General features: G+C 42.1%; 1 protein-coding gene across 1 annotated transcript in view; it reads left to right on the forward strand.

Annotated features, from left to right (window-relative positions):
- The first annotated feature begins 617 nt into the window (after nt 1-617).
- Nucleotides 618-15,008, forward strand: part of ASTN2 (astrotactin 2) — a 570,610-nt gene continuing 556,219 nt past the window's right edge. Inside the window, exon 1 of the mRNA XM_075184700.1 lies at nt 618-1,122. Coding sequence (XP_075040801.1) covers nt 840-1,122 — 283 coding nt within the window. The 5' untranslated portion in view covers nt 618-839. The remainder of the gene's footprint in view (nt 1,123-15,008) is intronic.

A 15,008-nucleotide genomic window follows, 5' to 3' on the forward strand; every position in this document is an offset into this window, starting at 1 on the left:
AAGCTGCACCTCCTGCACCTATGGTAGTTACTCCACCGAATGTGGCTCTAGAAAAAATAATTTCTGTTTGGAATTATGGTGGTTACATCTGTACAGACAGTAATATATTTCCCTGCTTTAATTATACATCAGAAGATACTCAAATATAAGGATACATGAGTATTTCAGAAGTCCATATTCCATTTGTAAGACATCTTATGCACGATTTTGTCATAGTTGAATCCTAGTGTCAGTGAATTACAGAAAAAAAGATTAAATCTAGTGTACACCCGGCACTAACATAAACTGCACATCATTGAGGTATTCCCCTACACTGAGCCGTGCACACTGTACTCCTTAGGCATGAATGAGCATTAGGGTGTATCGCGGGCAGTATGTTGGACCATACTGATTATTTCTCTGTGTACCGTTTTCCGGTTTGTGAGACACGGTGTGACAGGTACCACATCACTGGCGCATCTCAATAGATAGCGGCGTTGCTGATTGGCCGTTGCCAGGAGACATAGCCTTAAATGGGAGAAAGGATGAGACCAACATCTATAGGCTGGACGGGGAGGCTTGACGGTGATTGGCCGTTGCCGAGAGACATAATGTTAAGAGGGCGTGAAATAAGTGGATAGAAGCAGCGCCTGAGAGGTGGCTGCTGGAAACATATAGTTAAAGGGCAGATGCATCTGTAAGATGAGAGAGGCGTTTGGTTGGCCGTTGCTGGGAGATTTGGAGTTAAGGGAGATATCCCGGGAAGAGATTGTACGGGGGCTGTGAGCAACTACCCGGGAAGAGCCTCCTACAGCTGGACCTAAAACGCACAAGCTACGGAGATAAACCCCGTGTCCAGCATGATGCCCTCTGTCTTGTGTCTGCTCTGTTCGGGCCTCCTGGCTGTGTTCCCCTTCTCAGCCCAGTCCTCCTCCTCCCCGCAAGGATGTCTGCTAAAGACTGTGACCGTTTCCACGTTACCAGCGCTAAGAGAGCGGGAGCTAAGTTGGACCGGTGCCGTGTCCTCAGTGCATCCCGGACCTGGGGATTCCAGACTTCCCTTACATGTCCACAGCGAGGCGCCTGGGAGCGTGTCCGTGAGGGACGACTTGCACAATACCGAGCCGCCCTACTTCACCCTGGGTGAGGGACCGGGGAGAGAGGGAGGGTGCGCTGTCTGAGACCGACATTGATACCGTTTTGGGCCTTGTGGAGTTTTGGTGATAGATCCCAAGGGTACCATGGCCAGTCCACATAGATGTCAGGTTATCGGTATCTCCTTGTGGGGGAAGTGGGTGATTAGTAACATGTTATGTGACATTGGTTAGGGGTTGTAATTGGAGCCCAGATGTTAATAAGTTACAGAGATGCGTTACTTCTGTCCTGTGTCCTGTAGATGTATCCAAATATTAGTACAGTAAATTGTGAATTGTCCATATCCAGTAATTAAAACGGATGTTTTTGTATATTGAGGGTAATAGAAAAGGGTTATTCTAGTTTTGTTTGATTGTGGTTACATAGCTATGGACACTGAGTATCCAAGGACATATAGGAAGACCATCCATTGTATGTTTGTGAATCACATCTTGGTGAAGGGCATATTATTCCAAGAGGGCATTTATAAATACATTAAATGCATAGCACCATGAACTGGGGGCAGGGATATTTCATAAGAGATCAGTGGATATGTAAAGGGATTTTCATGGATACCATTGTATCTGGAAATGATGATATGTCAGAAAAAGAAAGACGCTTCACCTGTAACTTTATATTAGAGAAATGATTATTACAAGGTGATTGATTGTAGTACAATGGCATTGATATTGCTCCTCTATTACGGTAAGCTCCAATTAACAAAGTGCTAGTCAAGACAGTGGACAATATATGACTTATGAGAGAGATACATTACTACCCTAGTGGCTGGGACTGATTATATGGGTTGGTATTAAGGGATTGTATTTGTACCATGTTTCTTTTGCTGAATGCACACTTAAGCTGTTAGGTAAAATAGACTATAATATTTGACAAGAGAGAAAATCAATACATGCCAAGAAATATTACAATTATTTGTTATTCTACTGATCCAAGGATATTACTATAAAATATTTCAAATGTAAAATACTTTAATGTGAAAGCATCAAAGATAATTGAAAGTGGCTTTGTCTTCTGTGATGTATTTTTTTTGCTTTAATACATAGTTCCTTATGCACTATGTATAAAGTGAAAAAAAAACAACAACAGTGTTCCGCTGAGTACCTGTTCACGTGGGAGAGAGCATTTTGTTCAGCATACTGTGCTCTATCCCAGGAAGGCTGCCCCCCGCAGGTAAGCTGCAACCTATGAGGGAAGCCGACCCAGGAGTTAGCATAGCACACAAATAATGTTTTCAATAAAATATTATTTCCAGAGTGAACTGAGTCTTGAGTGAATTCCATGCTGTAGATAAGTACATAGTGCACAAAGCACTAGTGTCCTTTTTAAGGTGATGCATTTTAATCGCTAACTATTAAAAGCTGCAAGTTCACCAAGGTCTCATTTTGTGCATAGGTATTGTATAGCAGGCCAGGATTCTACACTTTGACAGTAACACATACATACAAACACACACACACATATATATATACAAGTTAACCCATGCATGATACTCATGCATTCTAGTCAAATCAAGCTACTTAAGGTGTTAAAAAGGTTCTTGTCATGCATTTGGGGCTAGGCCAGGCCTCCTCAGGGGAAGAGCGTTACTTCCTGACGTAAGCGCCCTTTTTTAACATGGTTTTGTCCATATGTCACCACCTCATCATTCTTCTCCATCACCTCATCCTTCATCTTCATCGCCACATCCTTAATCTCCATCGTCTTACTGTTCTAAAACCTCTCGATACACAACGTTTTTGCTAAACACCTTATCGCTGTGCTCAATCAGTCTTCCTTGAAGGGCAGTATTCATAACCTGCACTTTCACATCACTGCTTCTCCGTACTCATGAAAATGCGACATACAATTGTCCATGACCAAACACAGGTTCTGGTAAATAAATACCCACACGGTCAAGAGTTTGAGCCATCAACTGGTAAATTTAGCCTTTACTACCCCTCCCACGGGGGGACGGGGGGATGATGGAAGTTAACTGACTTCACTATTATCATTTTTTTGTCAAATAATGTCAGTATACCAAATTTCAGGTCAATTAGATGAGCCCTTTCTGAGAAAATAGTTTTTTCCACACACACACACACACACTAACACATGCCGCTAGGCTTATATATATATTATATATATATATATATATATATATATATATATATATACATATATACACACACATATATACATACACATACATCTACAGACATTCACACACACACACACATATATATATATATATATATATATATATATATATATATATATAGACACATATATATATATGTGTGTATACATATAGATATATAGATAGATAGATAGATAGATAGATAGATAGATAGATAGATAGATAGATAGATATGTAGATAGATAGAGTCTGGAAAATACAGGCACATATCATGTAATTTTCGAAGAGATCAAAGTGTACCACAAACTACACACATTAGATGATAGGTGTCTGCTAGATCATAAAAGTCGAAGTGATGTGCAGGTAACAAACCCCATAGCAGCCCAAGCATCTCCAGAAACCCCCACTGTAGTGTTGTGAGCACATGTGGTGGGCAGGACATGCACATAATTCTGATTTGAAATAATTTTGAATCACAGAAATTTTAGCTATAAAACACATCAGCAAATCATCTGAAGATACAGCACACCAAAGATAGGAAAAGACAGACATACCTCTGTAGTTGGTAGGAATCCTGGTCGGGGTGATGTTGGACATCACAGAGAGGCAGCCATTCTTACTAATCAGCACTGGTTGCTCTCCTACAGACAGCTAGAACTGTTCTTCAATGGGGCCTCCATCTAGTTCTGTGGCCGCATGAAAATTATAAAATCTTCAGTATATGCAGAAAAATTTTATGGTGAATACATTCTCTAATGGTTGTCTCGCTTGTGATCTGTTGGTCTTTTAGCTCTCTCTGCCTAATTTGTGTTCCCACATTGATTCATATATTGAACATTTACTAGATTTGCTCATTTAGACATGTCATCATAGTGTAGACATGATAGACCCAGGGATCTTTAGACTTTGCCCTCTAGACCTAACCATAGATATGACCTATGCTGTTGAATATATTTCATCACACTAAATTGTGGCAAAATAACAATGATTTTCTGCTGGCTTATGGAGTTTCTGTCTTGAAAAGTTAGAGTGAGGTCTGGTCCAGGACACATTGGTTGAGTTGTTATAGTTCCATTAGCTAAAGCATGTCTACTGTATATAAATCTAGCTGACTCTGGCACAATATACAGTTTCATACAATGTTGCAATCCAGCCCTAATGCTAAACACTCCCTGGTGTAGAGATCTAGGGCTGAGACACCCTTCCTGTAGCTGTACTTTTAATCTGGCATAAAGAAATTTATTTTGTGTCTTAGAAGCTTGCGTGACTTCACTATCCTTTAAATAATATTAATGCCTGAAAAAAAATACTAAAATATCCCCTATTTGTTACTTTGGCTATTTTCTCTTTCTAAAAAATGTTATTTACACTGTCTTATTTCCAGGGTAACACAATTGGTGACACATAGCTGCAAAATGTACCTAATTTTTGGGGTTTGAACATTTTTCCTTGACAATTAAGATAATTTATGAAAGTCCAAAAGTGCAGTACAAATGCTATTTTTTTGCTTCACGTGTACTGACCTGTTTTTAAAGGAAAATGTATGGATCTGCAGGTGGTGCTTATTGGGAGGCAAGACTCTGCATTTTCTGATGGCAGGATACGTTCCTTGCTGAGTTTCGGTTAGGCACATGAATATACCTAGTCATGCACTCACATGTAAAATTGAGAGTTCGTTTTATGTACCAAATTATTTAAATATCGATCAAGGGGTCTGCGAAGATGCATTAAGGGGAGTGTTCCCTGCGTTTTAGTGAGGCAGCACAACATTTTCATCCCCAAAAATTGTTACACATTTATGGATACTCAGGCGGTCTCAGTAAAGGAGTTGTCCTATCCCTTTCAGGTGCACCTTTACTGGTAAGCACATTTTTAGATGTATTTTGACCATTGTAGTAGAAACATTCAAACATACAAAAGTGACTTGTGTAGTAAAAACAGTCCTGGAGGTAAATGTATTAAGCAGCGGATTCTGCAAGTCGCCGATCTTCAGCGACTTTGCAGAGGAAATTTAAAACGGCAATGTCATTCAAGGCAAGTTTTGCCTTGAAAGCCATTGCCGTTTTAAATTTCCCCTGCAAAGTCGCCAAATATTAGCAATTTGCAGAATCCACTGTTTGATACATTTACCCCCTGATGTCCCCTCATTCTCATTAAGACATAAATGAGTCTAAGCCAAGTTGTATTTTTGGACAAGAATTGAAAAGCTGTAATTAAAGGGGTTGATCCTAAAGTTTAGTAGACAGGACACTGAAGTGAGGTTTTTACTGTTTCCACCATGCATATTTTCAATCGGACACACAAAAGTAATAAAGACTGATTTTATAGGAGCAGTTCTAAATACCGGGATGTAGGCATGGACCTTTGATTACGCTAGGCAGTCTAGTAGGTGGATTTACAAAAATAGAAATGCTCTGCACTTTGTACTTTCATAAATGACCTTTAAGGTCCCTGTTTTCTAACACTCAACTATTTCTCCCTTTAACTTGTTTGCAAGCTTCCATATGGTAAAAATGGTTAAAATGCAATAGATTTATATAGTGGATAATATATCCTGTTACAGGGGAGCACCCAAGAGAGTTTTCCTAGTGCCTGGAAACCCCCCTCCCAACCTGGGACATTGTATGCTTGAGGTGGTGTGCCCGTTGTTTATGATGGGGGTAGGAATTGCTTGTGTATATGATGGGGATAGGAAAAGTTGGAGAGCAGCCCAGCACTATCTAAAATTATAGACATGCCCCCGTGCATACTGGTCGTGCCATTGGAGGCATGGCGTGGAAACCCCTCTCTAGAAATCCTGCGTTTGCACCTGCTGTACTGTAGACCAGTATATACATGAATGGTGCCGCATTTACATAGATTACAACTGCCGCTAATTCCTTTTACACAGTCTCAGGTTTTAAAACATTTGTCCCTGAAAAGGGATATGAGTCTCAATATTGACCAACTGCACATTGCAATTCCTCTTTTTTGCATGTTAAATGTAATTTTTACCACATTTTCTTATTTTCTATACTTTATTCGTTGATATTTAGCGAAGAGGTGTATTTGAAGTGGAAAAAAGTATGGAATAATCAAACTCTGTAAACTTGTCATGTTGTAAAATGAAGAGCTCCAAGGTCTGCCGAGATTCACCTATTAGATAATCCTGCCGTAGCCTGTAAGGACATTAGAAGCCACTGAGAAAGTTGCACACTGTACCTTTATACAGGTTCTGGAGCTCTGCAGTGAATTCAAATATCCTTATAATAAAAAAAGTATATAATTTATCTCTTATACAGCTTAATTTTATATTTCTAAAAATGCAAAATATAAAATTATTCAAATAAATGTATGCAAGCAAGAGGAAACACCTTACTGGCACTATAAATAAATAATAAAATGTATTGTTATGGGTAAGCCGCTAAATCTAGGGAAATTCTGCAAAAATATCCAAACAATCCGATCTGATCAGCACTTGAACCTATATAAGTATAAACACATATCCTAAAAGATGTTGTATGGTAATGCACAACTATAGCAAACTCACCTTGAATATAAAAATGATATTTATTCATATAAATGTATATAAAATTAAATTTTAGACTACAATGCTTTTTTCAAACCTCATCTGGTAACTTTGAAAGTGATACTTTTTATACTACTGAAAGGGGCATATTTACTAAACTGCAGGTTTGAAAAAGTGGAGATTGTTACCTATAACAACCAATCAGATTCTAGCTGTCATTTTGTGGACTGTACTAATTAAATAATAACTAGAATCTGATTGGTTGCCATAGGCAACATCTGGACTTTTTCAAACCCGCAGTTTAGTGAATATCCCCTTCAATGTTACTTGTATCAATTTGGTTTTATGAATGAATACTGATACATTCCAAATAAGGTATATATAAATCATAGTTTACTCCTGTGTACATTTGGGCTCTGAGTAACAGATCCTGTTACTGCCTATATCAGGACTATTTATGCATTATGAAACTATTTATTGAATGATTAATGTTCCATTATAAATAAGGCATTGCATTCAGTTTATTTCTGCATATTGGGACTTTTCACGAGAGAATTCCTGAGTAGTGTCACGAGCCGCGGCGGTACTCACAGCCGCCGCGGCTCGCTTCCTGTCGGTCCCAACGTCCAGGCCATCACCATGACGACCGGGACGTAACTTCCCTCCAACTCCTGACCATTGCCAAGGCTACGGTCGGACGCCTCCTCAGCGCCGCGTCCCGGCAGCCAGGCGCGCATGCGCCCTAAGGACAATCAGTCAGATTCAGCCTGTGGCTGAATTAGCAGGCATTAGCCTGCAAGTGTGGATTTCAGGGCTAAGCCCTGATTGGTCTTGCTAGGTGCTGGCAATTAGCCTGCAAGTGTGGCTATGTCTAGGGGCAGGTTCTGATTGGTTGTGGGTTGTATTTAAGGCAATGAGGTCTGCTTCACCATCTCCGGCGCAAGCCCTAGCGGGTCATGTGCAATCCCTGTACCAAATGATCCAGGGATTGTCTGAGCGTTTGTCCACTCAAGAAGAAGCTGCGAAATCTTCACAACCCACTCCGAGTTCCGTCTGCGAACCTAAGATGAATTTACCGGATCGCTTCACCGGAAATAGATCCCTGTTCCGGAATTTCAGGGAGAGCTGCAAGCTTTATTTCCGGTTAAGACCCCGCTCCTCCGGTTCAGAGCAACAAAGAGTCGGGATTATCATTTCCCTCTTACAGGGTGACCCCCAGTCTTGGGCCTTTTCCAGTCCTGCCATGCAGTCAGTAGATGCTTTCTTCGAGGCGTTGGGTCTACTGTATGACGACCCGGATCGAATGGCCTCCGCTGAAGCTCATCTATGGGCCTTGAAACAAGGCCGGCGGTCGGCAGAGGAATACTGCGCGGAATTTCGTAGATGGTCACCTGATAGTGGATGGAATGACCCTGCCTTAGGCAGTCAGTTTCGTTTAGGCCTGTCAGAATAAATCAAAGACTCTTTGGTGCAATATCCGTCTCCTACCTCATTGGAGTATCTGATGCACCTCTCCATTAAAATAGACAGGAGAATTAAAGAGCGAAAAACTGAAAAAGAGGCATCTTCTCCTCCATCTGTTCTGATTCTTGTTTCCACGGATGATGAGGAGCCTATGCAATTAGGAGCATATCGTCTCTCTTCTGAGGAAAGAGACTGGAGACGTTCGCAAGGTCTATGTCTCTACTGTGGCACAAAAGGCCACTTCTCCCGTTCCTGCCCAAATAAGTCGGGAAAAGACCATGCCTAGGGAATGAGGGGAAAGTTCACCTAGGTCTGCAAATTATCTCCCCCAAAAATGCTGTATTAATCCCTGCACAGCTCACCTTCAGCTCGCTCTGTGGACCTGTTGGCCTTCATTGATAGCGGAGCTGCAGGTAACTTCCTTGATATCAGGTTTGCCCGCTCTGCCGGAATTCCAATGGTAAAACTCAAATCTGCTATTACTGTCTGTGGCTTAGATGGAAGTCCGTTGCCTGGTGGCAAGATTTTCCTCCGCCACTACAGTTGAAGATCGGAGCTCTCCATTCTGAGTCAATCACCTTCTTCCTGATCGATTGTTCATCGGTTCCCTTGATCCTGGGCCACCCATGGCTCTCCCGTCATAACCCTGTCATGGACTGGAGGGAAGGAGAGATTGTTCAGTGGAGTTCTTATTGTACACAGTCTTGCTTGTCACTGCCTCTGCGTATGATTCAGTCTATTCCGGAGCAGCTTCCCTCACAATATCATGAATTCTGGGATGTGTTCTCCAAGAAGGCTGCTGATACCTTACCACCGCACCGTGACTTTGACTGTGCCATCGAGCTTATTCCTGGTTCCAAGTTACCTAACGGTCGTCTGTATTCCCTCTCTGTTCCCGAGACCAAATCCATGCAGGAATACATCGATGAAAATCTGGAGAAAGGCTTTATCAGGCCATCTAAATCTCCCGTAGGAGCAGGATGCTTCTTTGTATCCAAAAAGGATGGAGGGCTAAGACCCTGTATAGATTACCGGGGATTGAATCTTATCACAATTAAGAACACCTATCCTCTCCCGCTCATTTCCGTACTTTTTGATCAATTGAGAGGGGCTACTGTCTTCACAAAAATCAACCTTCGTGGAGCATATAATCTCATCCATATCAAGGAAGGATATGAGTGGAAGACGGCATTCAATACACACTCTGGCCACTACGAGTATCTGGTCATGCCGTTTGGCCTTAGCAATGCACCTGCAGTGTTCCAGGACTTGATCAATGAAGTTCTTCGGGAATTCCTTGGTTGTTTCATGGTCATCTATTTAGATGATATCCTCATCTATTCCAGATCTTTGCCCGCCCATCAGACTCACGTCAAACAAGTTCTGCAAAAATTGAGAGAGAACCACCTTTACGCTAAGCTGGAAAAGTGTGAGTTCGAGGTGCAGAGGGTATCCTTTTTAGGCTATGTAATCTCTTCTGAGGGATTCTCCATGGATCCAGCTAAGGTCCAGGCTTTTTTGGATTGGGTGCAACCCAACAATCTTAAGGCGGTGCAGAGGTTCCTGGGCTTCTCCAATTATTATAGGAGATTCATTCACAACTTTGCTGACATTGTGGCTCCCATTGTCGCTCTGACCCGTAAAGGAATGGATCCAACTAATTGGTCGTCCCAAGCAGTAGCCTCATTCGAAAGCCTGAAAAAGGCCTTTGTCTCCGCTCAAGTCCTTAGACATCCGGATCCAGCTAGGACATTTGTTCTTGAGGTCAACGCCTCGGACATCGGTGCCGGTGCCATCCTATTGCAGAAGGATCCTCATACTAATCGTCTGCACCCATGTGCTTCTTTCTCCCGTCAGTTCTCTTCAGCGGAAGCCAACTATTATGTCGGTAATAGAGAACTATTGGCAATCAAATGGGCCTTTGAGGAGTGGCAACATTGGTTGGAGGGCGCTTCACATCAGATCTCTGTCATTACCGACCACAAGAACTTACAATATATACAGTCAGCCAAACGTTTAAATCCCAGACAGGCCTGGTGGGTGTTATTCTTTACCCGGTTTAATTTCCTGATCACCTACCGACCAGGTTCCAAAAATGTCTGGGCAGATGCCCTGTCCAGAAGTTTCTCGGCACACCACGTTCCAGTCACTATCCCAGAGCCGATTATTCCTCCTTCTGTAATCCATGCCGGGTTAACCCAAGATCTGAGTATGACACTTCAGAGATTCCAGAAATTAGCCCCGGATACTACTCCGGAGCGACGTCTCTTTGTTCCAGTCCATCTAAGGAAGGCGGTTATTGCAGAGGCGCATAACAGTAGGGTTGCGGGACACCCTGGAATTTTCAAGACGTTAGAAATCCTTTCCCGTACAGTCTGGTGGCCATCTATGTCTGCTGATGTCAAGAGTCATGTCCTCTCATGTGAGGCTTGTGCCAGAAACAAAGTTCCTAGGATCCGCCCAGTAGGCCAGTTAGTTCCTTTGGCACCACCTGCAAAACCATGGACCCACTTGTCCATGGACTTTATAGTGGATCTACCACCTTCTGCAGGACACAATACCATTTGGGTCGTGGTAGATCGGTTCAGCAAGATGTCACATTTCGTTCCCTTAACCAGACTGCCTACTGCTCGGGATTTGGCCGTCTTATTCATGCAACATATTTTTCGGCTCCATGGACTCCCTACTGACATCGTTTCCGATCGGGGTTCTCAGTTCATAGCGCAATTCTGGAGATCTTTCTGTACCCTTCTCGGAATCAAGGTTAGTTTATCATCCGCATACCACCCTCAGTCAAATGGGCAAACCGAAAGGGTTAACCAGTCCTTAGAGAAGTTTTTACGATGCTACACATTGGAGTTCCATGATAATTGGTCTTCCTTGTTACCCTGGGCGGAATTTGCCTGTAACAATTCCTGTCATTCATCTACTAAAACTTCTAAGTTTTTCTGCAATTATGGTTTTCACCCCAGATCTAATTCCTTGTATTCGCTCAACCCAGTTGGTGTCCAGGAGATCCGTTCCACTGCAAGAGATCTCAGAGTTATCTGGAGGAAAGTACAGGCATCTCTGAAACAAGCTTCATTTGTCGCAAAAAAAAAATCGGATCGCCACCGTACCATCTGCTCCTTCAAGGTGGGCCAGAGAGTGTGGCTGTCTACAAAAAACATTAAGCTCAGACAGCCTTGCAAAAAGTTGGGCCCTAAGTTCATCGGTCCATTCCTTATCATCAAGCAGGTGAATTCTGTCGCATTTAGGTTAAGAATTCCGGGCTCGTTGAGAATTCCCAACACATTTCACTGTTCTCTATTGAAGCCGGTATTATATCCTACTCAAATCCAGTCTTCAAATTTGCCTGAGAGAAATTCAAACAGATCACCAAGATACGTTGTTCAGAAGATCTTGGATTCCAAAAAAGTGCAAGGTCAGGTGCACTTCCTATTGCAGTGGAGGAATCGTGGGTTAGAAGAACGGTCTTGGATTCCACGGAGACAACTCCATGCTCCTAAACAGCTGAAGGAGTTCTTCAAAAAATTTCCAAGGAAACCTGGATGTTGGGGTTCCTTAACCCCTCCTCAAGGGGGGGTACTGTCACGAGTCGCGGCGGTACTTACAGCCACCGCGGCTCGCTTCCTGTCGGTCCCAATGTCCCGGCTGTCACCATGACGACCGGGACGTCACTTCCCTCCAAGGCAACGGTCAGACGCCTCCTCAGTGCCGCGTCCCGGCAGCCAGGCGCACATGCGCCCTAGGGACAATCAGTCAGATTCAGCCTGTGGCTGAATTAGCAGGCATTAGCCTGCAAGTGTGGATTTCAGGGCTAAGCCCTGATTGGTCTTGCTAGGTGCTGGCAATTAGCCTGCAAGTGTGGCTATGTCTAGGGGCAGGTTCTGATTGGTTGTGGGTTGTATTTAAGGCAATGAGGTCTGCTGCCTCATTGCCGGTTATAGTCTCTGTATCCAGTCTGCTGTACCTGCTCTCTGCCTTGTTCCTGTCTATTGGACTTGCTGTTGTTTACCCGTGTATGACCCTTGGCTTGGATTTGGACTTTGCTTGTGTATCTCGTGACCCTGACCTCTGGCTTGAATACAGACCTCTCTGTCTGCTCGTGACCCTTTGACCTCAGCCTGTATACTGGTACAGTTGTCTGCTGCCGGCCCCTGACCTCTGCTTGGATTCCACTCTGCTTGCTTGGGTTCTCCCCAGCCGGTACACACTTCACGACCCTCTGTCAGTCTGCAGCCCAGTCTGTCCTCACCATCAGGGGCTCCAGTGAACACCTGACTGGCAGAGTAGATTCCGGGTTGTGTCGTGCCGGCTGGAGGGGTTCCTAACAAGTAGCTAATTATTAAAAGTCCCAGCTGTATGAATTAGGGATTTGAATACGTTTTAGATGTATTTTAACTCTGTGAATACATTTAAAGTATGTATTTCGAAGCGTTATGTATCATTGAAAGTTGATTTATTGATAAGAGTTAAATAAAATTTGACAGAAAAAATGAGGAAACAGTGTAAGGTAGAGCAAGAGAAAAGTGTGTAGAATATTTAGTTTATGTCGTGATACTTTACAGTTTGTTTTTCCATATTTAAGGAGCACCTTTTAGATGTATTTAATTTTGTTCTCAGCTTAGTTCTCGCTATTTATTATAGAATAGTCAGTTTTCTTAGGAACAGAGAGGAATGTGGTAATAAAAGAGAAATTGCTAGATATGAGGAACATTACCTTACTCTGAGTTTTGTGAGCTCAGTCATCACAATTCAATAGTTATAAAATTTAGCTATATTATTGTGAATACTTGACAGCTAGTCCTAATTTCTAGGTACAAAAGTCACAGGTTATCAAGATGTGCCCATGCAAAAGTCTCTATGGTTTAGTTCTGAAAAACTGCACAACAAAATTCATCCTATTGTGCATGATAGATTTTATGCTATCTACCTATTCCTATTCTGTAGGCATTAGATGATGGGTGAGGAGGTCCTGCGGTGCGCACAGATAGGATTGAGGATATATTGCTAAGTGTTTCTAGGATTCAGCAGCTAGAAAGAGGGGGAGTCCAGTCCCCATATACAATTGTAAAGGAAAAATATTCAGTGCTTGAATCAGATCTATGATTGATGTGTATAGGAAGTGGCTGTAGAGTGTATTGTAAAACAAAACCTTTAATTGATACTCAATAGCAATTGCACTGTTCTAAGAATTGAGTGAATATACAATATGAAATATCATAATCAGAACGAAAGTCAAGTCCTTATAATAGTATAATTTCACTAATACCTAAAAGGAAAGTGATTTCCAATCCAGTCCCAAGCACTGATGCAGCCAAAATGGAGGAGAACTATAGTCAATGTGTTATTGCTAAGTACGGATTGGCATCGGATACTTGCGCTAATCCCTCCAGTTGGTGTCAGTGGTCGGCGTATGACGAGAGTAAAGCTGTGTCCAGGGCGATGAGGAGCAGCTGTGAAAAGGTGATGTCCCTGATTGACAAATTGGCGTGCGTTCCAGCTTGGAGCGCACGCGTCTGGTCCCGGAAGTGACGATCCCAAAAGTGGTGTTAATTGTTCAATGCGTTTTGTCACATAACGTGACTTTCCCAAGGCTTATGTTATGATTAGGTGGTCTCCTTAGCATGCATATATATATATATATATATATATATATATATAGAGTTCATAGTCAGCTGTGATTGGTTAAGGTGTGATAATGAAATAGTTCGTTTTAGGGAATCAGAGCGGTGTCCTTCATTATCGCTGTATTGAATGGTGTGTTTCCATTCATATTGTTTGTCCCCAGGGTACATAAAGTAAAGAATACATTATATGATACAAGTAAACTGAATGCCAAATACTAAGTGTCTAATACTGTATGCAGAAAATGTTAATATTTATAACCAAATTGACGGATCTGGTATGTAAATAAATTGATGAAGCAAGCTTAAATATTGACAATACCATTATATAGTTAAAATTGGATTATTGTATGGACTCCCATAATGTAACTAGTAGGTGTGGTGGTGAAATTAAAAACTATTTGGATGCAAAGAACTTAATGAGTTGCAAGTAATTGCATTCCATAAAGTGAATGATTCATACCATTATATATACTGTATGTTGCTCATTCATACACCAAATGATACAGATAAAATATAGTACCTATATTTCTATCCAAAAGGTGATAGTATGATGTGATATTCTGCAGTATTGCATTCATGAATTATATAAAGCAGTAGAGATTATTAGGTGCCAATATCCCCCTATGGAGATTGATTGTATATTGTATGGTTTATTATGTATTGGTAGATCAGTATGAACATATAAAATTGCCAGATTTGAATGCTTAGATATGAGTACTCGTTTATATCTGTAATGGTATTATAATCTGTATTGTCTGTTCATGGGGTCTAATGTGATGTGTGATGAGTAATTACCTTAACTAATGGAATACCTATATTTGTGAGAAAGATGAGGGCTAGGGGGGAGAGGGGAGAACGAGCGAAGGAGGTTAGCGAAGGAGCAAGAAGGTTAGGGGTTAAGTGGATGATAGGTAGGCTTTGAGGAACAGATGAGTTTTAAGTGCACGTTTGAAGGAGCACAGACTGGGAGAGAGACGGATGGAGCGAGGGAGGTCGTTCCAGTGCAGGGGGGCTGCTCGGGAGAAGTCTTGGATTCTGGAGTGGGAAAAGGTAATCAGAGTGGAGGAGAGGCGACGGTCATTGACTGAGCACAAGGAGTGGGCAGGTGAATGGTAAGGAGGTTAGAGATATAGGGGGCAGTAGACTGGGAGAG

This window comes from Mixophyes fleayi, chromosome 9 (genome assembly GCF_038048845.1).
Source record: "Mixophyes fleayi isolate aMixFle1 chromosome 9, aMixFle1.hap1, whole genome shotgun sequence".
NCBI classification, from domain to species: domain Eukaryota; kingdom Metazoa; phylum Chordata; class Amphibia; order Anura; family Limnodynastidae; genus Mixophyes; species Mixophyes fleayi.